General features: G+C 44.3%; 1 protein-coding gene across 1 annotated transcript in view; it reads right to left on the minus strand.

Moving 5' to 3' along the window:
* Positions 1 to 23,626, minus strand: part of LOC141172993 (B-cell receptor CD22-like) — a 151,212-nt gene that overhangs the window by 53,211 nt on the left and 74,375 nt on the right. The window contains exon 5 of the mRNA XM_073657608.1: positions 1,090 to 1,353. Coding sequence (XP_073513709.1) covers positions 1,090 to 1,353 — 264 coding nt within the window. The remainder of the gene's footprint in view (positions 1 to 1,089; positions 1,354 to 23,626) is intronic.

A 23,626-nucleotide genomic window follows, 5' to 3' on the forward strand; every position in this document is an offset into this window, starting at 1 on the left:
ACTGAAAGGCAGAAGTGATGCAGCAGTGCAAAAAGGCTAGCAGGAGGAGGGTGAGAAAGCAGAAAGTACGCACACATTGCCCACACTTTCATCAGCAGCTCTGACATACTATATGTGGATAATCTTTAAGGAAGCTCTGCATCACTAAATTCAGCACATGCGCCAGGCAAGGGATGTGCGTAAACTGGCTAGGCCCAGAGCTGCTACTAGATTTCGCCTGTCTTGCACCCCACATGGCCAGACTTGAGGTTCACCAGCACCAACCACTCATCTGTCTGCTGTTTTATCCCTGTCCACAGCTCCTGCACGGTGTGGGATTTTTCCTCCAAACAGATGAGCTTCAGAACTGTCTTCTTTTATTTCCCCCTGGCTGTGCTGAAGTCTGTGGTGCAGGTCTTACTGAGACCGGATGAGGAGGTGGTGGAGGAAGCAGAATAGGGGATGGCAACATATAGAGAGAAACGTCCAGCAATCCTCAGTTCTGGTAGGACATGCACTAGAGTACTTTCCACCTCTGCCCCAGCCCCAGAAGATGTAACATCCCTGCCCATCCTTACTGGTCCTACACACAGAACTTAACACTGTCCCTCACTCGAGCTGCATCCTGTCTTTATGCTAATCAGAGCAGAATGGCCGTGACACCCGCGATCCATCATTTATACTAGCCAGGTCACATGGTGCCCTGGCCAGTCACAGTTAATACTTGACATTGCTGTGATGGCTCCAAATGTGCTCACAGCCTAAAAGTCCGTTGATTGGCTGTGCTGCAGACTTTCAACAAACTTTATTGGCCAACGAACCCAAACAGTAAAACGGATTTCCGGGAGAAAGTTCATATCCGGAGTTCGGCATCGGAAACCTACAGTACGAACCCAGAACTTTACAGTTTGGGTTTGTTTATCCATAGCTTTGAAGCATTGGCTCTCATAAAGTTTCTTTGGAGCAGAAGTTTGCTCCACTTACTAATATCTAAGTAGTACTAGTTTTTGCATAGCTATATCCCAACCACAGAACATAGAATGTCCTTGTACGGAACAAAATAAACATTGATAAAATATCCTCAGCTAATGCTCCAGGTTGTATACTTACATAGTACAGATATCTCTGTCAGGACTGATTCTCCTCTACCCACATGATTTATTGCAGTACAGGAATATGGCTCCATGTCCCTGGTCACGTTCCTTAGTATGATCTCTCGTCCTTTTTCTGGTAATTTGGTTTTGTTTTTCCCTTTGTACCATTCATACTTATTCACTGTAGGCTTGGAGAAGCTGTTACATTGTAACGTCACATCAGTTCCTTCCATCACTTCACCCATCCCAAGGACAATGACAGTCACATTTTTTGGTGCATCTGAGGAATGAAAATATGATATTGCTTGATTAATATATGAAATAACTCTCATCACCAGGGCATTGTGTGCAGAAAAAGACTGATTGAGCCTAGTTCTTATTAATGTCTAGCCGTTACATTTAGAGATGAGAGAACATGAACTGTAAAGTTCGGGGTTGTTACCGGACACCTAATACTCTGAACACAGACTTCTTTCTGTTTAGGAGAGAGAGATCCCTCTAGCTCTTACGACCACCATTTTACCGCTCTAACGACCCTATGACTTCAATGGGGTTCGGGTTCTGGTTCAAGTTCTGTTACAAGAACCAAACTTTCGGACTAAAGTTCACTCGAATCCGACAAACTCAAACTTCCACGGGTCCGCTCATCCCTAGTTACATCCATTACATTTTCTGTCTCCATTCATGCAGCAGGCTTTTTTGGGAGTAACAGGTAAGTAGTATACTATGGGCTTTGCATGCAATTTTTTTTTTCATATGCCATAAAGAAGATCCAAGACAGCAAAATAATTGAATATCACTCAAAATAATGTTATTTACACATACACAGCAAAAAAATTGATAATATTTTTTAAAACATTTTTACTAAATATATTAAAATATGGTCAGCAAATATTAAATATTTTAAAGATTATTGGCCAGAGGCTATAACCGTCATCTATTTTTACACCTGTCAGTATGGACACGATTATATGGACACGAACCAAGATAAACCTATTTAATCAATCATTTCACCAAAATTGTGCATAGTGGATATCAGTAAATACAATCATGGCCAAAAGGGTTGGCACCCCTGAAATTATTTCAGAAAATTAAGTATTTTTCACAGAAAATTATTGCAATTATTGCTATTACACATGTTTTGTTACACACATGTTTATTTCCTTTGTGTGTATTGGAACAACACAAAAAAAAATAGAGAAAAAAAGGCAAATTGGACATAATTTCACACAAAACTCCAAAGTCTAGATACAATATTTCTTATATATTTATGTATGGAGTGCTGAAGTTCTTTTTGCAATTGAGATTACTCTTTTCTTCAGACCAGTGAGCGACCCCTCTCTTTTCTCTATTAATCATTTTTGGGATCCCGCTCCTGGAGCATTGCAGCAGGTACGTGTTCACACTATTAGAAGTTTGACAGCCTTTTTTCTGACCATGTGTCCCTCCCATTCAGTCACAGGTGGTTTTAACTAGCTCTATCAGCCCATACATTGTAGGTTAAAAGCCCAAGCAGAGACATATTGTCCATACAGGCTTACAGCCCAAGAGTGGCATATCCAGTGGTAGAGTAGCGTAATTTCCCATCATACGAAGGTGACCTTGTCGTGGTTGATGGGCACACATAAATTGGCCAAATTATGCACAAAAAAACTTTTTTCAAAGTGACATTAGTCTAGATACAATATTTCTTATATATTCATGTATGGAGTGCCGAAGTTCTTTTTGCAATTGAGATTACTCTATTCTTCAGAGCACCTGAATAGACCAGTGAGCGACCCCTCTCTTTTCTCTATCAGTAAATACAGTCATGGCCAAAAGTGTTGGCACCCCTGAAATTATTTCAGAAAATGAAGTATTTTTCACAGAAAATTATTGCAATTATTGCTATTACACATGTTTTGTTACACGCATGTTTATTTCCTTTGTGTGTATTGGAACAACACAAAAAAAAATAGAGAAAAAAAGGCAAATTGGACATAATTTCACACAAAACTCCAAAAATGGGCCAGATAAAATTGTTGGCACCCTCAAATTAGTATTTGGTTGCACCCTTTGGAATAAATAACTGCAATCAATCGCTTCCTATAACCATCCAGAAGCTTCTTACACCTCTCAATTGGAATTTTGGACCACTCTTCTTTTGAAAACTGCTCCAGGTCTCTGATATGTGAAGGCGCCTTCTCCCAGCAGCAATTTTAAGATCTCTCCACAGGTGTCAATGGAAATTAGATTTGGACTCATTGCTGCCACTTCATAAATCTCCAGTGCTTTGTCTCCATCCATTTCTGGATACTTCTTGAAGAATGTTTGTCTTTGTCCTTCTGAAAGAGCCATGACCTAGGACGCAAACCCAGTTATCTGACACTGGGCACTACATTGCCACCTAAAATCCTTTGGGAATCTTCACATTTCATGATGCCTTGCAGACAGTCAAGGAACCCAGTGCCAGAGGCAGCAAAACAACCTCAAAACATCTTTGAAACTCCATATTTGACTACAGGTACTGTGCTTTCTTCTTTGTAGACAGTAAACAGTAAAATGCTGTGCTTTACCAAAAAGCTCTGTCTTGGTCTCATCTGTCTACGATATTTCCCAGAAGGATTTTGGCTTACTCACATATATTTTGCAACTGCAATCTAGCTTTTCTATGTCTTTGTGTCAGCAGTGGGGTCCTCCTGTGTCTCCTGCCACAGTGTTTCATTTCATTCAAATGTCAATGGATAGTTCGTGCTAAGACTGATGCACCCTGAGCCTGCAGGACAGCTTGAATTGCTTTGGAACTTGATTGGGGCTTCTTATCCACCATCCAGGCTATTCTGTGTTGCAATTTTTCATCAATTTTTTCAGGGAGATTAGGTATAGTACCATGGTTTGTCAATTTTTGATCATGTTGGGCATTGTGGACAAAGGAACATCAAGATCCCTGGAGATAGACTTGAGATTGTTGATATATTTCAACAATTTTGGTTCTCAAGTCCTCAGACAGTTTTCTTCTCCTCTTCCTGTTCTCCATGCTTAGTGTGACACACACAGATACACAATGCAAAAATTGAGTCAACTTTGTTTCAGGTGTGATTTTCATATTGCCCACACCTGTTACTTGCCACAAGTAAGTTTGAATGAGCATCACATGCTTGAAACAAAGTTGTTTACTCACAGTTTTGGAAAGATTCCAACAATTTTGTCCTGCCCATTTTTGGAATTTTGTGTGAAATTATGTCCAATTTGCCATTTTTTCCCTGTTTTTTGTGTTGTTCCAATAAATACAGAGGAAGTAAACGTGTGTATAAGAAAATATGTTTATGCTTGGGAAAGGAAAACAACTGTGACTTTGGTCACATCATGTTCCATTGATTCTCAATCATTCCCAATCACGATAGTGACTACTACATATAATGTAAATCAGTGGCACCCACGGAGAATTGGGAATCACACTATATGCTGTATATTATTCCAAAGAAAGTGTGTGTATGAAAAATACGGGAACAATCTCACCCATTTAGTTGATGGAGGCAGCAGGATGTATGAGTATTGGCCACCATGAATATATCCAAGAATTCTCATAGACAAAACCCTATAAGTCCCTCAAAACAAGTCTGTCACAGTTATTTTCCTTCCCTATGCATTGTTATATTTACTAATTATCCACTATACACAATTTTTGAGGTATGAATAATTAGTCATATGAAAAAGTTTGGGCACCCCTATTAATCTTAAGCTTAATGTTTTATAAAAATTGGTGTTTTTGCAACAGCTATTTCAGTTTGATATATGTAATAACTGTTGGACACAGTAATGTTTCTGCCTTGAAATGAGGTTTATTGTGCTAACAGAAAATGTGCAATCTGCATTCAAACAAAATTTGACCGGTGCATAAGTATGGGCACCCTTATCATTTTCTTGTTTTAAATACTCCTGCCTACTTTTTACTGACTTACTAAAGCACTTTTTTTGGTTTTGTAACCTCATTGAGCTTTGAACTTTATAGCCAGGTGTATGCAATCATGAGAAAAGCTACTTAAAGTGGCCACTTGCAAGTTGTTCTCCTGTTTGAATCTCCTCTGAAGAGTGGCATCATGGGCTCCTCAAAACAACTGTCAAATGATCTGAAAACAAAGATTATTCAACATAGTTGTTCAGGGGAAGGATACAAAAAGCTGTCTCAGAGATTTAACCTGTCAGTTTCGACTGTGAGGAACATAGTAAGGAAATGGAAGAACATAGGGACAGTTCTTGTTAAGGCCAGAAGTGTCAGGACAAGAAAAACATCAGAAAGGCAGAGAAGAAGAATGGTGAGATCAGTCAAGGACAATCCTCAGACCACCTCCAGAGAGCTGCAGCATCAACTTGCTGCAGATGGTGTCACTGTGCATCGGTCAACTATACAACGCACTTTGCACAAGGAGAAGCTGTATGGGAGAGTGATGCGAAAGAAGCCGTTTCTGCAAGTACGCACAAACAGAGTCGGCTGAGGTATGCAAAAGCACATTTGAAGAAGCCTATTTCTTTTTGGAAGAAGGTCCTGTGGACTGATGAAACCAAGATTGAGTTGTTTGGTCATACAAAAAGGCGTTATGCATGGTGGCAAAAAAACACAGCATTCCAAGAAAAACACTTGCTACCCACAGTAAAATTTGGTGGAGGTTCCATCATGCTTTGGGGCTGTGTGGTCAATGCCGGCACTGGGAATCTTGTTAAAGTTGAGGGACGCATGGATTCCACTCAGTATCAGCAGATTCTTGGCAATAGTGTTCAAGAATCAGTGATAAAGTTGAAGTTACGCAGTGGATGGATCTTTCAGCAAGACAATTATCCAAAACACCGCTCCAAATCTACTCAGGCATTCATGCAGAGGAACAATTACAATGTTCTGGAATGGCCATCCCAGTCCCCAGACCTGAATATCATTGAACATCTGTGGGATCATTTGAAGAGGCTGTCCATGCTCGGCGACCATCAAACTTAACTGAACTGGAATTGTTTTGTAAAGAGGAATGGTCAAAAATACCTTCATCCAGGATCCAGGAACTCATTAAAAGCTACAGGAAGCGACTAGAGGCTGTTATTTTTGCAAAAGAGGATCTACTAAATATTAATGTCACTTTTCTGGTGAGGTGCCCATACTTATGCACCTGTCAAATTTTGTTTGAATGCAGACTGCACATTTTCTGTTAGTACAATAAACCTCATTTCAAGGCAGAAACATTACTGTATCCAACAGTTATTACATATATCAAACTGAAATAGCTGTTGCAAAAACACCAATTTTTATAAAACATTAAGCTTAAGATTAATAGGGGTGCCCAAACTTTTTCATATGACTGTATATTGGTTTATCTTTGTAACACGAAAGAAACTAATGCTGGAGCAGCCACAAATCAACAATAGAAAAATTAGAAATAAATTTATTTTAATAACACCCTCACCCCTGAGCCTGTTTTCACCTTCATGACCAGGTTAAATTTTACAATTCTGACCAGTGTCACTTAATAAGGTAATAACTCTGGAATAGTGATGAGCAAACATGCTTGTCACTACTTGTTACTCACCCGAGCATCACAGTGCTCGAGGTGCTCGTTACTCAGCGAGTATTTTTTGAATGTTCAGGCGGGAGTTTGAGTCCCGCCCTGCATGTTTGGCGCTTCTTAGGAACCCAATTAACATGCAGGGATTGCCTGACAGTCACTGTAATGCTGTAGCCATGTAGGTTATGGCATTACAGTGATTGGCTGGCCGCATAGCGTCATCAAGTCTATATAAGACCTGGGACCCTATGCTCGTCACAGTCTATCCATCATACAGGCAGAGTAGGGAGAGGTGCAACTGAGTGAGAGAGAGAATTGGCTCTTATTTTAGACAGGGATTCCACACCACTATTATTAATCTACCCTAACAGTCCTTGTAAGGGCTCATTCTGATGAATATTAATCCTGCTGATAGCAATAGTTAGACAGAGTTTGTGGAGAGCTAGTATATTACAGAATAGGGTCCATTGCACATTCTTTCTGCTGCTGGAACTCCTATCAATAGCCCTAGAAATCAGGGCTAATAGTATTCTTTTTTCTCTTAATCCTGATAATTTTGGTGAAAAGCAATATAATACGCCATTTTTACTACTCCATTTGCTTGTTAGCAGCATTCTGCCAGATTTGGTTGATTTTAATTGCATTGCTGTATTGTGGAAGCAGAGAAACTTGTCCATCATCTCAGATGGTCAAACATTACTTTCGTAATAATCCTGAATTTTTTTAGAAGCTGACAAATATTATACTCCATTCAAAGTGTAGCAGTTGTGCATTGAAAACTTATCCACACTTGGTTGCTGACCAATAGCACCGCTACACCGGCACTGCATAAAAACGTGGTCATCTGATGTGATAAAATATTACTGCAGTAATAATCCTGACATTTTTTGCAAGCTGTAAGATGTTATACTCCATTTAAAGTGTGCCAGTTGTTTGTTCAAAACATATCCACACTTGGTCGCTGATCAATAGCGTCGCTATACCGCCACTACATAAAAAATTGGTCATCAGACGTGATTAAATACTACTGCGGAAATAATCCTGACATTTTTTGCAAGCTGCAAAATATTATACTCCATTTACAATGGGCAAGAAAGACGCATGGTAAGGGACGGGGAAATGGATGTGATGCTGATGTTGCACGCAGAGGCTGAGGCCGTGGGCAAGATGAAACTACCTGCTGAGGGAGCACAACAAGCACCCACATCATGCCAACCTATCTTCCTGTCCCACTTTCTAGGGGGCCGCAGAATGCCATTTTTGAAGCCATACCAATGTGAAAAGGTTGTTACAGAAGTAAATCCAGCTTGCCAACTCCTGCAGTTCCACACTTCTGGAGCACGGATAGCACCTGGGCAGGGCACAGCATCCAATAGAGAAAGCAGAAGAATCCAGCTCACAAATAAAGACCAAAAAAGTGCATTTTATTTTCCAAGGTACATGAAGCAAAGATTATAATTGTGTGTTCACAAAAAAAGAGAATGCAGGCATCTTTCGACTCGTTTCGAGAGCAAGCTTTTTTGTGTACACACAATTTTAATCTTTGCTTCATGTACCTTGGAAAATAAAATGCACTTTTTTGGACTATATCTGTGAGCTGGATTTTTCTGCTTTCTCTATTGAAAAGGTTGTTGGTTGGATAGCAGATAATGCTTCAAGTCAGTTTGCCACCACCACCGCCACCCTGTCTTCCACACAGTCCAATCTCAGTAGCCGTGACTCTGGACCACATATTCCCCACCCTGATTCTCCTTCCTCCCAGCATGCTGAGTGCTCGGGGACAAGTGATCCCACAATCTAGCTCTGTCCGCTTCAAGCGGAGCATGAGGATATGGCATGTAGTGATTCCAAAATATTTGAGCAGACATGGTCACATGAAGGTAATGGTGTGAAATTGCAATTACTGTTACAAAAGATGGATGCTGATGAGACAAAATTGCCAGAAAGTCAGGAGGAGGACCAGGGTGCGCACATGGAAAACAAGGTGGTGGACGATGACCTAATCTGGCAAGGTGACATGCATAGGGAGGACAGCAGCATAGTGGAGGAGGGAGGCATAGCATCATAACAGGCAGGAAGAAGCAGTGGGGTGGCCACAGACACAATTCAGGCAACTGTTCCCCAGAATACTGTCCAACTGTTAAGTTTTCCAAAGTCTGGCTCTTTTTTAAAGACTGTCCAGTCAAATCAAAAAAGGCCATTTGCAACATCAGCAGGGGCAGTAAAACTACCAGCCTGACCACCACCTGGCACATGCCAGAAAATCACCAGACTAGTTGGGCTGAATGCCAGGGTCCAGAAAAAGTGTCTGTGGGTGACACCACTGCATGTTCCGCTGTTGTGCGTGTAAGCCAATCCCCTCTCCATGATGCCACCAAAGATACCTCCCACCCTGCACCTGTCATTGCACACTTGCAACCATCACAGTCAGCAAGCACGTCCACATCCTTGTCCCAGTGCAGCGTTCAGTTGTCCCTAACCTAATATTTGGAACGCAATCACAAATATGCAGCCACCCACCCACAGGACACAATACTAAACTGCTGCATTTCTGGACTGCTTGCACTGGAAATATTGCCTTTTGCGCTTGTTGAGACGGAAACTTTTCGCAACCTCATGGCGGCTGTCCCTCGGTAATCAATCACATGCCACTATTTCTCCCAGCGTGCCGTTCCTGCCTTATGCAAGCATGTGTCCAAGAGCATTACCCATGCCCTCACCAACACAGTTACTGGGAAGGTCCACCTAACCACGGACACGTGGACAAGTGCTTATGGCCAGGGAGAGTACATTTCCCTGAAGGCACACTGGGTGATTATTGTGGAAGCCGGACCCAGTTGGACGCTGTGACAGAACACATCCTCCTGACGCCAAGGATTGCGGGCCCTGGGTAAATCAGGGTTGACCCCACAATCTACAGTAGCTCCTGCACCTCCTCCTCCATCTCTGAAACTACCACATCAGTCGTAAGCTGAAGCACTGCAGCACTGCCTCGGCCAAGCGGCAACAGGCTCTGCTGAAGCTAAACTGCTTAGATGACAAACCGCACACCACTGTAGAGTTGTTGAAAGCTATAACAGAGCAGGCAGATCAGTGGCTCTAACTGCTGAACCTACAACAAGGCTCGGTCGTGTGTGACAATGGCCGGAACCTGGTGGCGGCTGTGAAGCTTGGCGACATCGCACACGTACCATGCATGGTCCATGTGCTCAACTTAGTGGTTCAGCAGTTTCTCAAAACCTACCCAGATCTGCCTGAGCTGCTTGTGAAAGTAAGCCACGTGCGTGCCCATTTTCGAAAGTCATTAAAACCAAAGGAAAGGACAGCATACTACAAAGGTATATGAGTATGTTCCATGCAATTACACCCACAAATGAAACTCCTGAACTGTGACCTACCATAGTGAAATATGAAGCACCGGAACATAAAATATTTCTATAGTACCAATAAATCTAGCCCATAAAACCATGAGTTACCAAAAAGTATATACAAAGTTTATTAGGACACCGTTAAAAACAAACAACAACCTCAATGAGTAAGTGTGAGCACATGTGAAGTTTCCATCTCTGTTTAAGCCACTAATCACAAGATTGAAAATACAAATGACAAGTTGGTTGTGCACACAGGTTTTTAGCAACAAATGCCTCCTGGATACAAGTATAACAAACATGCATATTAAGGTACATATGACATGTAAAAAAGGACATGTAAGTATAACTGTCATGCATTCAAAATACATATCACACGTGAGACCCTAATGCAGGACTATACAGCATAAATATTATAGCTATACATGTATCAATATACCCCTAGACCAGTAGTGTACCCCTTGGTCCGTTTCTAGATTAATAATCAGATCCTATCTACCACCAATGACTATTGAGTGTTTAGAGATATATGGAATAAACTGGCATTGTAGCAACCTGTGAATAGAAAAGAGTGGAAACCTAAAGATACAAAAGGGAAACCCCACGTGTTACGCCTTTTCAGGCTTCCTCAGGGGTATGAGCTCCACGTTATACCAGTCATGGTATTTATACCATATGTGATTAAATAATAAATGAAAAATTCAGCATCACCATCCTGATTCTCTGCCTACTGAAATGCTCAAAATTAAAAAGGAGGCTTTGCAGGTGGAGCACGATAAGATGGAGCAAGGAACTAAACAGAGTGATGCTACACAGCCCAGCCTCATCTCATCTCAATGCGGATTGGGTGATAATAAGAGGAGGAACAAGAGCTGCTTTCCTGCTCTACCCACACTATATTCATGCCGTCTGTTCAGCATGGATGGCCTGAAGAGGGGGAGGAGAGAGCTATCGAGGAGGAGGACCAGGAGGAGGATAAAGAAGAGAACATGGATAGTCGTCCTGTTGGTCGGGACAGGGAAGTCTTAGCTATTGGAAATCAGGAACACGTCTGAGTTTATGTTCTGCTGCCTTTTCTGTTACTCTTGCGTTGTACGCATTTTGGGCAACAGTAATTACTGGTTGGTCATGCTTCTAGACCCACACTACAAGGAGAACTTTCAATCTTTCCTTCCCGTGGTGGACAGGTCTAATAAAATGTTGCAGTACCAGAAGGAGCTTGTTGAAGATTTTTTTAAAAAAATTCCCATTTGACAATTCTGGCAGCAGAAGTCACAGTCTCGTGGACAACCAAGGAGTACAGGCGAAGGAGACATAAACCAGATGCAGCAGAGGCAGGGGAACACTGTCATAGGTCTGGGGACAGTTTTCTCAGACCCTCCCAGCACCCAGGTCCTGATGTGCAGGGTACTCTGACAAGGAGGGAAAAGTTTCGGAAGATGCTGAAGGAGTACTTTGGTGACCATACCAGCATCCTCCATATTATTCTGTGCCTTAGAATTATTGGGTATGCAAGCTGGACATGTGGCATGAAACATCTCTCTATGCCTTGGAGGTCCTTGCCTGCCCTGCCGCTAGCATTTTCTCAGAGCAGGTTTTTAGTGCCACTGGGGACACTATAACTGACAGGTGCATCTACCTGAAAATGCTGACAGGATGACTTTTCAAAATGAACAAGGTCTGAATATGGCCAGACTTCTCAACACCACCGGATGATAGCAGCAGAACATAAACTCAAATCCAGTGTTTTTTTTGGAGGGGGGTCTATTCCCATGCACCCCTTCACACCCAGACATGGGTATACGTCATCCTCCTCCATCTCCTTCTTTTCATCCTCCACCACCATACAGGGTGACCATCATGCAACATTCACAATTTTTTTTTAAGGGTGTTTATGATGCCCGTAGTACCTATTGTTAGATTCTCTGTGTTATACAGTATGTTCATGCATACAGTATGTTCATGTATACCCACCATGGGTAAATGTTTTTCAGCCCATGCACGAAGTGCATGGGCATTACTAGTCTGGGAGGTGTACTCCTTAATAATGGGCAACATTTTTTTTTTACTGAAGCTCTCCACTATATCTCTTCAAAATGGTGTGTCCTCATTTTTGGCAGCCATTGCACTCACTGCATTTGCAATAACAGTATAGGAGACCCTCTCCTTAATAATTTTTAATACAGTATTTCAGAGGCCCTTTACTATGTCTCTTCAAAAGAGAATTGGAGTGCGTCCTATATTTTGTCAGCCCTTGCACTCAATGCATACACAATAACAGTATTGGAGACCCACTCCTTAATAATTTTGAATACAATTTTTCAGAAGCCCTTCATTACTTCTCTTCAAAGTGGAATTGGAGAGCGTCTTAATTTTTGGCAGGCCTCGCACTCACTGCATACACAGTAACAGTATAGGAGACGCATTCCTTAATAATGGAAATTATTTTTTTGAGGCCATCCACTTTGTCTCTTTAAAGGGGTATTGTAGTGCGTCCTAATTTTAAGCAGCCCTTGCACTTACTGCACACGCATTAACAGTATAGGAGACCCATTCCTTTATAATGGGAAGGCCAATCAAAGTAATTCTATATTATACAATATTAATTCTCTTATCTGCAAATCGTGTACGGGAGAACTATCGCACTATGGATAGCGTATTACACGCATCCAGCCAGGAATTATTGCCTTATACTCCGTGCTGCTGCTAGCAAACAAAAAAAATTATATTCTCTATTGATACCCATGTTTGCTGCATTTAGAATGGGGACAGGTAATAGTTATCATCATCTGGAAATGAGTGTTCATTGTCGATGCATACATCTCTTCCACAGTGCATAACTTGATTGATTGTTTTCCATGTGCTCATTGACCGATTCTTAATTTTTAATGGTGATCTGCACTAACAAATTCATGAAAGCAGGCAGGGTTGCTTGCGTTCCTTCATAGTTTGGTGCTGTCACATCCAAAAAAACTATTCGGAGCCCGTTAAAATCTATTTTATATTCTACAATTTTACCTCTCTTATTTGCAATTCATGTACGGGTGAGCTATTGCACTAGGGATAGCGTATTACATGCATCCAGCCAAGGATTATTGTCTTATGCTCTGAGCTGCTGCAACCGAAAAAAAAAGTCAAATCTATTCCCTATTAATACCGCTGCTAGCTGCATTTAGAATAGGGACAGCTGCTAGGTATCATCAGAGGGAAATTAATGTTCATTCTGGTTACAAAGATCGCTTACACTGTCTATAACTTTGTTTGCATTTCTCCAAAATCATTGACAGATTCATGTTATTTAGTATAATCTGCACTCAGAAATTCATCAAAGCAGGCAGGGTTGCTTGCATTCTTTCACATTTTGGTGCTGTCACATCCAAAAAAAAACTCTTTTGGGTTGGTTGAAATCTATTTTATATTCTACAACATTACCTCTCTTATCTGAAGTTTGTGTACGGGTGAGCTATAGCACTATGGATAGCATATTACATGCGTCCACCAAGGACTTATTGACTCATACGCCTTGCTGCTTCAAGCAAGCCAAAAATTAACAATTATATTCCCTACTAGCTGTACTACCCGGTTTCGCCCGGGTTAATAACTGCTGTTAGCAAAATAGAATGTGTTAACAAAAATTTATTCTCCGCACAAAAAACACAAAACAAATAGATAGAAATGAGGAAGCAGCTCTTGTTTTCATGACTGAAAGCCTTGCTTCCCTGTCCTCAGAAAGTTCATTGGCCCTTGAGGAAGCAGCTCTTGTTTTCATGTCTGCAAGCCATGCTTCCCTCTCCTCAGAAAGTTCATTGGCTCTTAAGGAAGCAGCTCTTGTTTTCATGTCTGCAAGCCTCGCTTCCCTGTCCTCAGAAAGTTCATTGGCTCTTGAGGAAGCAGCTCTTGTTTTCATGTCTGCAAGCCTCACTTCCCTCTCCTCAGAAAGTTCATTGGCCCTTGAGGAAGCAGCTCTTGTTCTCTTATCTGCAAGCCTCGCTTCCCTCTGCTCAGAAAGTTCATTGGCTCTTGAGGAAGCAGCTGCTGTTCTCATGTGTGTCAGCCTTGTTTCTCGGTCTTCACAATTTTCATTGGCCCTTAATGCAGCTTTTCTTTTCGCATCAGCTGACATTCGTGCCATGAAATTCCTTTTCTTATGAGGCATTATTGTGGTAAAAATAGTCTGTAATTGGCAGTTTCTATATCCTCTCACACAGAAGTAATGTGACTGACATCAGCCTTTCCACCAACACACCCTAACTGACATCTTATTATCTTACACAAGCTTTGTTATACTGAGAATGTCCTTTGTTGCCTATATTATCCAATCACAGCTCAAATTAATTAACTGTTGCAAAATAGAATCAGAGCTGTGATTGGTTGCTATTGGCAGCCTGAAAATTCTTTGTGAGATGAGTTTTGTGTGTGCTGAGGGTGGTATATGTGTTCAAGCACGTGGTAGTGTTTGGCGCATTTTGTGTGTGTTCATATCCCCGTGTGTGGTGAGAATCCCATGTCTGGGCCCCAACTTAGCAACTGTATGGTATATACTCTTTGGCGCCATCGCACTCATTCTTTAAGTCCCCCTTGTTCACATCTAGCAGCTGTCAATTTGCCTCCAACACTTTTCCTTTCACTTTTCCCCATTATGTAGATAGGGGCAAAATTGTTTGGTGAATTGGAACGTGCGGGGTTAAAATTTTGCCTCACAACATAGCCTATGATGCTCTTTTGGTCCAGACTTGTGACTGTGCAAAATTTTGTGGCTGCAGCTGCGACGGTGCAGATGCCAATCATGGACATACACACATACATACATACACCCACACACACACACACACACACACACACACATTCAGCTTTATATATTAGATTGATGCTGCTGTTAGCTGCATTTAAAATAGGGATAGGTGCTAGATGGAAACTAGTGTTGAGCCACCCCCGTAGTGTTCGAGTTCGGTTCGGTTCGTCGAACACCCATGTGTTCGCCGAATTGTTCGTCGAACTGTTCGTCGAACACCTTCGAACACCGTTAAAACCAATGGCAGGCAAACAAAAACACATAGAAACACATAGAAAACACTTTCAAAAGGTGTCCAAAAGCTGACAAACTGCTCAGAAGACACAACTAACACATGGAAAAGTGACAAGTACATATAGTCATGCGAAAAGAAAAGAGGTGGAGGAGTAAAAGGAGGGGGAGACACAGATATAGGCATGTCATGCCCTTCTAAAATCCAAAAAGTGAGAAGCCGACACGTTCAGTCCGCTCCTGCCCGTGCCACCTCCGTGTCGCCGGGTTTGTGCCAGAGCCGCGGTGAACCCTGACGGCCAGCCCCCCTCTCTCAATACTGGTGCCTGTCCGCTGGTGGGTCAAGCGAGCCCCCCTGTGGTGGAGGCAGCTCTAAGCTTTTTAATTTAAATTGTCTCTCTAATTTGAATAAATACACTTTAAATCCATTTACAAGGATCTATTGGAGGGCAAGTCTCATGCCAGCAGCCGCGTAATTCCAGCTCCAGCAGCGTCCACTAAAGCTGCTGCAGTTAAAAAGCTTTTATAAGGATCGAGCTCGGCTGTCCACCGCAAGGCATCCTACTGCCAGTCCGAGCCCCTATGCCTTGGGGTGCCTCCTGATGCTCTTCACTGAGTATCCCGTGGTCCCGAAGCATTTCCTTTGAAAAAATGAAGTGTCCAAACTACAGGTGGTGTAGCTTGCTTAACAGCCGGGATAATCCGCTGACTAGCAGACCCTGCTACTAGGCACAAAGTATTTCCTGGGCTAGATGCAGTTAAAAATTTGTAATTAGATACTCTCGTTGGATGCTGAGAAAGCATTCCATAAAGTCTCCTGGCACGCCATATATGATTCTCTTAAAAAGCTTGGGGTAGGGGTCTAGGGGACCATTTTATAGCCAAAATCACGGCCCTGTATCGCAATACGTCACCTAGGCTGAAGATAAATGGAACTGTAGCAACCTGAGGGCTCGGTTGCTACAGAGGTATTGCACCTCACCCAGAGGTGTGATATCTCACTCTCAGGTAAGGATGTAGTGTGGATCAGGACCCGACACCTGCATGCATTACACCACATTGCCGTGGGGCAGGGCGACCAATATGCCCCTGAGATGGGCACGACAGTCCCTGTCCCTGGCTGGAGTGGGGGGAGGGAACACTGAGGAAGGGGAACCCTGTAGTGCAGGAGCAGGGAGGAAGCAGTTCCTGGGTGCATTGAGAAGGGAGTATAAAAGGTGGGCACCATCTTAGTTCAGTACAGAGAAGTCTGAGCAGAAGTGGCAGGGAGCAGGGGCTCTGCATGAGCTCTGCTCCGGAGGCGGGCCTAGTAACAGAGGCCCAGGCCTGGAAGAGGGAGAAGGAAGGAAGAGGAGCGGAGAAGGCTCCAGGAATGAGGAACGAAGGGATCTCAGGGGTGCGGACGGGCGAGTCGCCACCGCACGCCCGAATCCACCTGCGTGGAGGGGTCAGGCCAAAGGGGGAGACCGGTCCCCGAAACTAGTGGAGGCAGGAAACGACCCTCAGCTAGAAACAGGAGGCTGTGACATTTTATGTGGCGCAGCCCCTCGCTACACCCGCTAGGAAGGCACCACATAGGGTCAGGGAAACTGGCGCCAAGTTTACCAAGAGGAGGCCCGAGGCAGCCGGACAGAAGGGTTGGTAAGAAAGGCCAGACAAAGGACACACAAAGGGGGTCCTGTGAAGCACTCCAAAGTTATCTGGGAGTTGTCTGAGCCCCTCACCTGGTGAGCACAGTACGACGTGGGCAGCCGTTACCTGCAGACGTGGTCTGGATAATAAGAACTGTGAGTAAAGGCCCTGGACTGCATCACTGACTCCGTGTCATTACTGCTGCTGCCCTGCACCATCACCCCCATCCTCCGCATACACTGCCCTGAGGCTATACTCCTCCCGTGGGGAGTTATCCTACGCTCTGCTGCACCCACAACACCAGCCTCAGCGGTCTGCCCTGGAGCGGCGGTTCACTCTGACCGCAATCCACGGGTGGCGTAGTCGGACATTTAAACATCAAAACCACATAAATAGTTCCGCCACTGGTTTGACCGCCCTGAGCCACGGAACCGGGTTGCCGCCACGGAGACTACAACCACCAGCATCCACCAAAAAGGGTCCGGTTCCGGGTGTCCCAAGTCCCAGGGGGCGCGTCAGAACATTTTCATCACCTTTCACAATCACCAATGGGACAAGGCAGGGATGTTCTCTGTCCCCTCTCTTATACATCCTAGTGACGGAGCACCTGCTCTCATCAATTCGCCATAACCCCAATATTAGGTGGATTGAGGTGGGAGGCACCGAGTACAAGTGCTCTCTATTTGCTGATGATGTCCTAGTATATATCACTCAATCACATATATCCATCCATGCTGTTATGGCTGAAATAGATCACTTTGTTACATGGTCAAATTTTAAAATCAATGCAGCGAAGTCTGAGGCCCTCGATGTCTCCCTCCCCAAATCCATATAGGATTCCATCCAGTCCAACTTTCCCTTTGCCTGGCCCTCACAGGGTATCAAATACTTAGGAATTCCTATTCATAGAGACCTCTCCCATCTATGTTATCTTAATTTTGGGCCCTTTATTGAACAACTCCATACAGACCACGGTTGGCAAGTTAGAACTGTAAGATTCACTACGTGAACCACTGGTGTTTTGTGGAAAAGCACATGTACACTGTGTTCCAAATTATTATGCAAAAAGTGTTTAGGAGTGATAAGGGAAGAATTTGTTTGTTTGTCAGTTAAACTCATTGATGGTGATGTGTGTCAGGGCTCTTTATATCACTGTAAGCAATTGCAGACACCTGTGCTAATTAGTTTGGCAGGTGTGTCCAATGAAAGGCAAGACTACTTAAGAAGGCTGTCTCACATTATTAAGCAGCCTACATTTTCTGCCAAAATGGGAAAGAAAAAGGATGTGTCGGCTGCTGAGAAGCAACAAATTGTGGAGTGTTTAGGTCAAGGCATGACTACAATCAACATTGTGCGATGATCAGGATGAAGTGTCTTGGCAATCAAGAAGTATGTAGCTGATTCACAGTACACACGTGTGCGTGCTGATAAGGGCAAATTGAGGACTCTTTCCTACAGGCAATTACGTCAGGTTGAAAGAGCAGCGGCAAAAAAGCCTTGTCATAGCAGCAGACAAGTTTTTGAAGCTGCTTGTGCCTCCAACGTCCCCCGAACAACAAGTTGCAGGGTCCTTCAGAGGTTTGCAGCTGTGCATACGCCATCCTGTCGACCTCCTCTATCCACTTCACACAAGCAGAAATGGCTCCAGTGGGCCAAACATTACATGAAGACTGATTTCAAAACTGTTTTGTTCACGGATGAGTGCCGTGCAGCGCTCGATGGTCCAGATGGATGGAGTGGAGGATGGCTGGTTGATGGACACCCCACGCAAACACGGCTACAGCGCCAACAAGGAGGAGGTGGAGTAATGTTTTGGGCTGGAATCATGGGGAGAGAGATTGTCGGCCCCTTAAGGATCCCTGAAGGCGCTAAAGATGAACTCCATAATGTATGTGGATTTTCTCAAACAGCACTTCCTGCCATGGTTCAAGAAGAAGAACCGTGTATTTCACAGCAAGATCATTTTTCTGCATGATAATGCACCATCTCATGCTGCACATAAAACATCTGCATCTCTGGCTGATATGGGCATAAAAGGGGACAAACTTATGGTGTGACCCCCATGCTCCCCTGACCTCTACCCCATTCAGAACCTTTGGAGCATCATTAAAAGGAGTGTCTATGATGGCGGGAGGCAGTTTACATCTAAGCAACAGCTCTGGGAGGGTATTCTGTCCTCATGCAAAACAATTGAAGCAGAAACCATCCAAAACCTGACAAATTCAATGGACGAGAGAGTTCAGAAGCTCCTTTCGAACAAGGGGTCCTATGTGAAAATGTAACATCACCTAGAATAAAGTTTTGAGTTGAAAACTGTTTGATTTCAGTTTCTAACAACCTGCTAATGCTTATAATTTCAAAAATGACCATTTTTTTGGTCTTTATTAAAATGAAAAGGTTGATCGAAAAGTTTGGGGGATCTAAGAGTGTGGCAACCCAGTAGTCATGATTACTTTGAATTCTGACAATATGATGGTCATGCTGCAGGTAGTGCAGCAAGAAGGCACTTATGTGTCTTGCGCATCTCGGAGCCCCAAAATTATTTTCTGGGCTAGATGCAGCTAAAAATTATTATTAATTTTAAATCTGGTGAAGCTTTAGTATAGATGGCCTAATAGGATCAGTGCTGCACAGTGCTACAAAGCCCAAATTATTTTCCAGTCAAGATACAGATAAACATGATTAGTAATTTTAAATCTGGTGGAGCTTATTATAGATGGCCTAATAGAATCAGTGCTGCACACTGCTACAAAGCCCAAATTATTTTCCAGCCAAGATACAGATAAACATGATTAGTAATTTGAAAGCTTAAAACGGTTGGTAGGGTGATTTTAACCAATCATCAAGCTTTTACTCTCCCCAGGAGGACACAGGGATAGAAAAGTCATTTCGGATCCATGATTTGTTCATCTTTATGAACGTGAGTCTGTCTACATTATCAGTGGAGAGCCGCGTGCGCTTATCTGTCAGCACACCACCAGCAGCGCTGAACACACGTTCAGACAGAACGCTGGCTGCGGGGCAAGACAAGATCTCCAAGGCGTAAGTGGCTAGCTCCAGCCATTTATCCAGATTGGAAGCCCAAAAAGAGCAAGGGTCCAGTGACACAGTCGTGGCTTCAATGTTTACTTGGAGATACTCCTGTACCATCGTCTCTAGGCGTTGACTATGTGTCAGACTTCTTGTCTCCTGTGGCCTTGCAAAGGATGGGCTAAAAAAGTGGTGAAATGATTCCGCAAAATTGATGTTACCAGCAGATACTGTGGTTCTGTTACGGTTTGAGTGCTGAACACTTGACGGTCCCACGGTTGGCAAGTTGGAACTGTGAGATTCACTACGTGCACCACTGGTATTTTGTGGAAAAGCACATGTAAGATTCTGCAACAGTCTCTGCTGATACTCCTGCATGCGTGCATCCCTTTCTATGGCAGGAATAATTTCTGCAAATTTACTTTTGTACCGGGGATCTAACAGTGTGGCAACCCAGTAGTCAGGATTATTTCTAATTCTCACAATTCGAGGGTCATGTTGCAGGTAGTGCAGCAAGAAGGCACTCATGTGTGTTGCGCATCCAGGAGCACCAAGTCCCTGTTGTGTTGGTGGCGAGGTAACAATCATGCTTCCTTCCTCTGTCCTCTCCCCCCAACCTCGCACAACAGAAATGTGATCAAGGTCTCCCTCATCTGATGAGTCTTCCATCAGTTCATCCTCCACTTCTTCCTGGGCTCCTGCACCTTCCTCACTAGTTTGGCTGCTACCATGCGCCCTGGTAAAACCATCTCCCCCACCCTCACATGCCTGCCGTCTTGGTGCTGCCGACCGTCTGGACCTTGCAGATGTTAGCCCCTCCACATACAACTCCTCCTCCTCTACTTCCTCCACCTCCTCTTGTGCCACCACCTGACTCCGAATTCTGTTTAACATGTGCTCCAGCATGTAAATCACCTGAATAGTCATGCTGATAATGGCATCGTCAGCACTAAACATCTTCGTCGCCATTTCAAAACTGTGCAGAAGGGTGCATAGGTCCCTGATCTGAGACCACTCCTCCAGCGTGATTTGCCCCACCTCTGGATCTCGTTGGCCCAGGCTATACGTCAGAACGTATTGCACCAGGGCTTGTCGGTGCTGCCACAGTCACTGCAACATGTGCAGAGTTGAATTCCACCGGGTAGGCACATCGCATTTTAGCCGGTGAAGTGGCAGGCCCAACGACTTCTGTAGAGATGTAAGTCGCTGAGCTGCAGGATGCGAACGGCGAAAGTGAGCACACAGCGACCGTGCCCTCTGCAGAAGGCCATCTAGTCTGGGATAGTGGGCTAAAAATTGCTGGACAACCAGGTTCAACACGTGAGCCATACAAGGCACGTGTGTGACATTGCCCCGGCGAAGGGCCGCACCCAGGTTTGCAGCATTGTCGCACACGGCCTTCCCTGGTTTCAGGTCCAGTGAAGACAACCATTCATGAAATTGGTTCTCCAGAGCTGACCACAACTCCTCAGCTGTGTGACTCACATTTCCCAGACGTTTCAATGTAAAAACCGCCTGATGACGTTGAGCCCTACTGCCAGCATAGTAAGTAGTAAGGAGGTGTGCAGGATCCCTTCTGCGCAGTTAGAAAGCTTGTGGCATGACCAGACAGGCTTTGGGTGCAGGTGGAAGACCGAGAGGAGGTTGAGGAGGCAGAAGCAGTGGAGGAACTTTGACATAAAGAGGATTGACGCACAACTCGTGGGGACGGCAAGACTTGGACAGCAGCCCCTTGTCCTGCTGTCACCATAGTTACCCAGTGCCCAGTCAGCGACATGTAATGCCCCTGTACATGCCTACTCGCCCAAGTGTCTGTGGTGAAATGCACCCTGTCACACACAGAGTTTCTCAAAGAAGCGGTGATGTTGTGTGCGACATGCTGGTGGAGTGCAGGCACACCTTTCTTTGAGAAGTAGTGCCGACTGGGCATCTGGTACTGGGGCACTGCGACGGACATAAGGTCTCGAAAATCCTCTGTGTCCACCAGGCGGAAAGGCAGCATTTCTGTAGCCAAGAGCTTGCAGATGGTGAAATTCAACCTCTTAGCTTTCTCATGGCTGGGAGGAAATGGTCTTTTACTTGTCCACATCTGAGGGACCGAGGGCTGGCTATTGTGCTTAGACGGGGTTGATAAGGGTGTCCCCGGCAAACTGCCGGTCTGTGAGGAAGATGCAGGCGGACATGTTAGGTTGCCTTGATCCAAAGGTGGTGCTATCGATGTCGGACAGCGCTCAACACCAGCTGGTGTTACCACCTCCAAAGAAAATGATGACCTGCCAATCACGCTGGCTGTTGCGGGTAAAGAGGTGGCAGGTCTGCGCCCCAAAACAGGTGTGACTGCTGTCCCCCCAGTCACAGAGGATGAAGAGGCCGCGGATGCACAAGATATGGCAGACGGTGGTTGGCCCGGCCGGCTAGGCCGCATTGTAGCACACTGAGCTTCCCACTGCAACTTATGCTTCATGTCCATGTGCCGGTTCATGCATGAAGTACTCAAACTATGTATTTTTTGGCCTCTACTTAGCTTTTGCTGACAAATGTTACAGATAACACGAGTTGGGTCATCATTATCGATCTGAAAAAATGCCCAGGCTATGCAAGGCTTAGCACCCATGCGACCTGAAGAGCCACCACGACTTGTGGTGAGAGGCAGAGTTGTGTTTGAGGATGCAGTTGTTGACGTGCTTCCAGTACTACGTCTCTGTCCAGGAAGGCGCAACCTGACCTCGTCGTCACTAGCATCTTCCTCCACCTCCTCTGCTGACCTCATCTCTTGGCTGACTGTGGGTTGACAGTAAGTGGGATCTCCAACCTCATCATCATCACCCTGTGCGTTATCACACCCGTCGTCCTCAGAGCCAACCTGTTCCTGCCCTGACAAAAAACTAAAGTTGTCGCTCCAATCAGGTATTTGAGTCTTATCATCGTCTTCCTCATTGTCTCCACCAACAGGAGTTACAGTTTGGGAATAAGGGTCTACATTATGGTCAGAACCTTCTGCGTCTGGTCCTGGATCCGACTCATAAAGATTCTGGGCATCAGTGCAGATCATTTCCTCGTCTGGATTCACAGAAGCGCTGGAGTCGACCTCTGATTCCCAGGCTATAGTATGAGTAAACAGCTCTGCAGACTCAACCATCTGTTCTACCTCATACTCAGACGGGCAGCTGGAGATTTGGGAGCTTTGAGGAAGCAAGTGCGATTGGGGTGACACCTTTGAGGACTGGAGTATTTGTGATGTTGAAGTTGATGTGGAGGAGAGCCCACTTAAAGGAGCACTTGATATCTGTTGAAGCACCTGCTGTTTTTGTGCCTCATCTGGAATTTGTAGCGATTGGCGTGGCCGTAAGAAAGGGATCTTATCACATTGTCCGCTAAAAGAAGTAGACATTTTAGTTTGGCTGGAGGATGGTCTTTCTTCTGCAGATGTTACTGTTGCTTTAACACCTACCCCACGGACACAACCTTTTTTTCCCTTCCCAACATGCCTATTCCGCTTTCCACCAGCAGCAGGCCTTTTTCCACTCATTTTGGTGGTTAACTAATTAACAACTCTGGAGTTGTTTGCACAAAAAAACAATGGATGGGAACCGAGCAGAGCTGAGTGGCCAAACTGTGGTATTAGGCCAAAACTATTGGCTTGGTTAGATGCAGAAAAAAATTATATTCAATTTGCAACCTGATGGAGGTCAGTATAGATGGACTAATAGAGAAAGTCCCACACACTGCTAGAAGGCCAAATATTTTTTCAGAGGTAGATGCAGAAAAAAATATATTCAGTTTGCAACCTGATGGAGGTCAGTATAGATGGACTAATACAGCAAGTCCCACACACAGCTAGAAGCCCATTATTTTTTCAGAGGTAGATGAAGAAAAAAATATATGCAGTTTGCAACCTGATGGAGGTCAGTATAGATGGACTAATACAACAAGTCCCACACACAGCTAGAAGCCCAATATTTTTTCAGAGCT

Source organism: Phyllobates terribilis, unplaced genomic scaffold (assembly GCF_046119375.1).
Source record: "Phyllobates terribilis strain yellow unplaced genomic scaffold, ASM4611937v1 Scaffold_12__6_contigs__length_324123572, whole genome shotgun sequence".
NCBI classification, from domain to species: Eukaryota; Metazoa; Chordata; class Amphibia; order Anura; family Dendrobatidae; genus Phyllobates; species Phyllobates terribilis.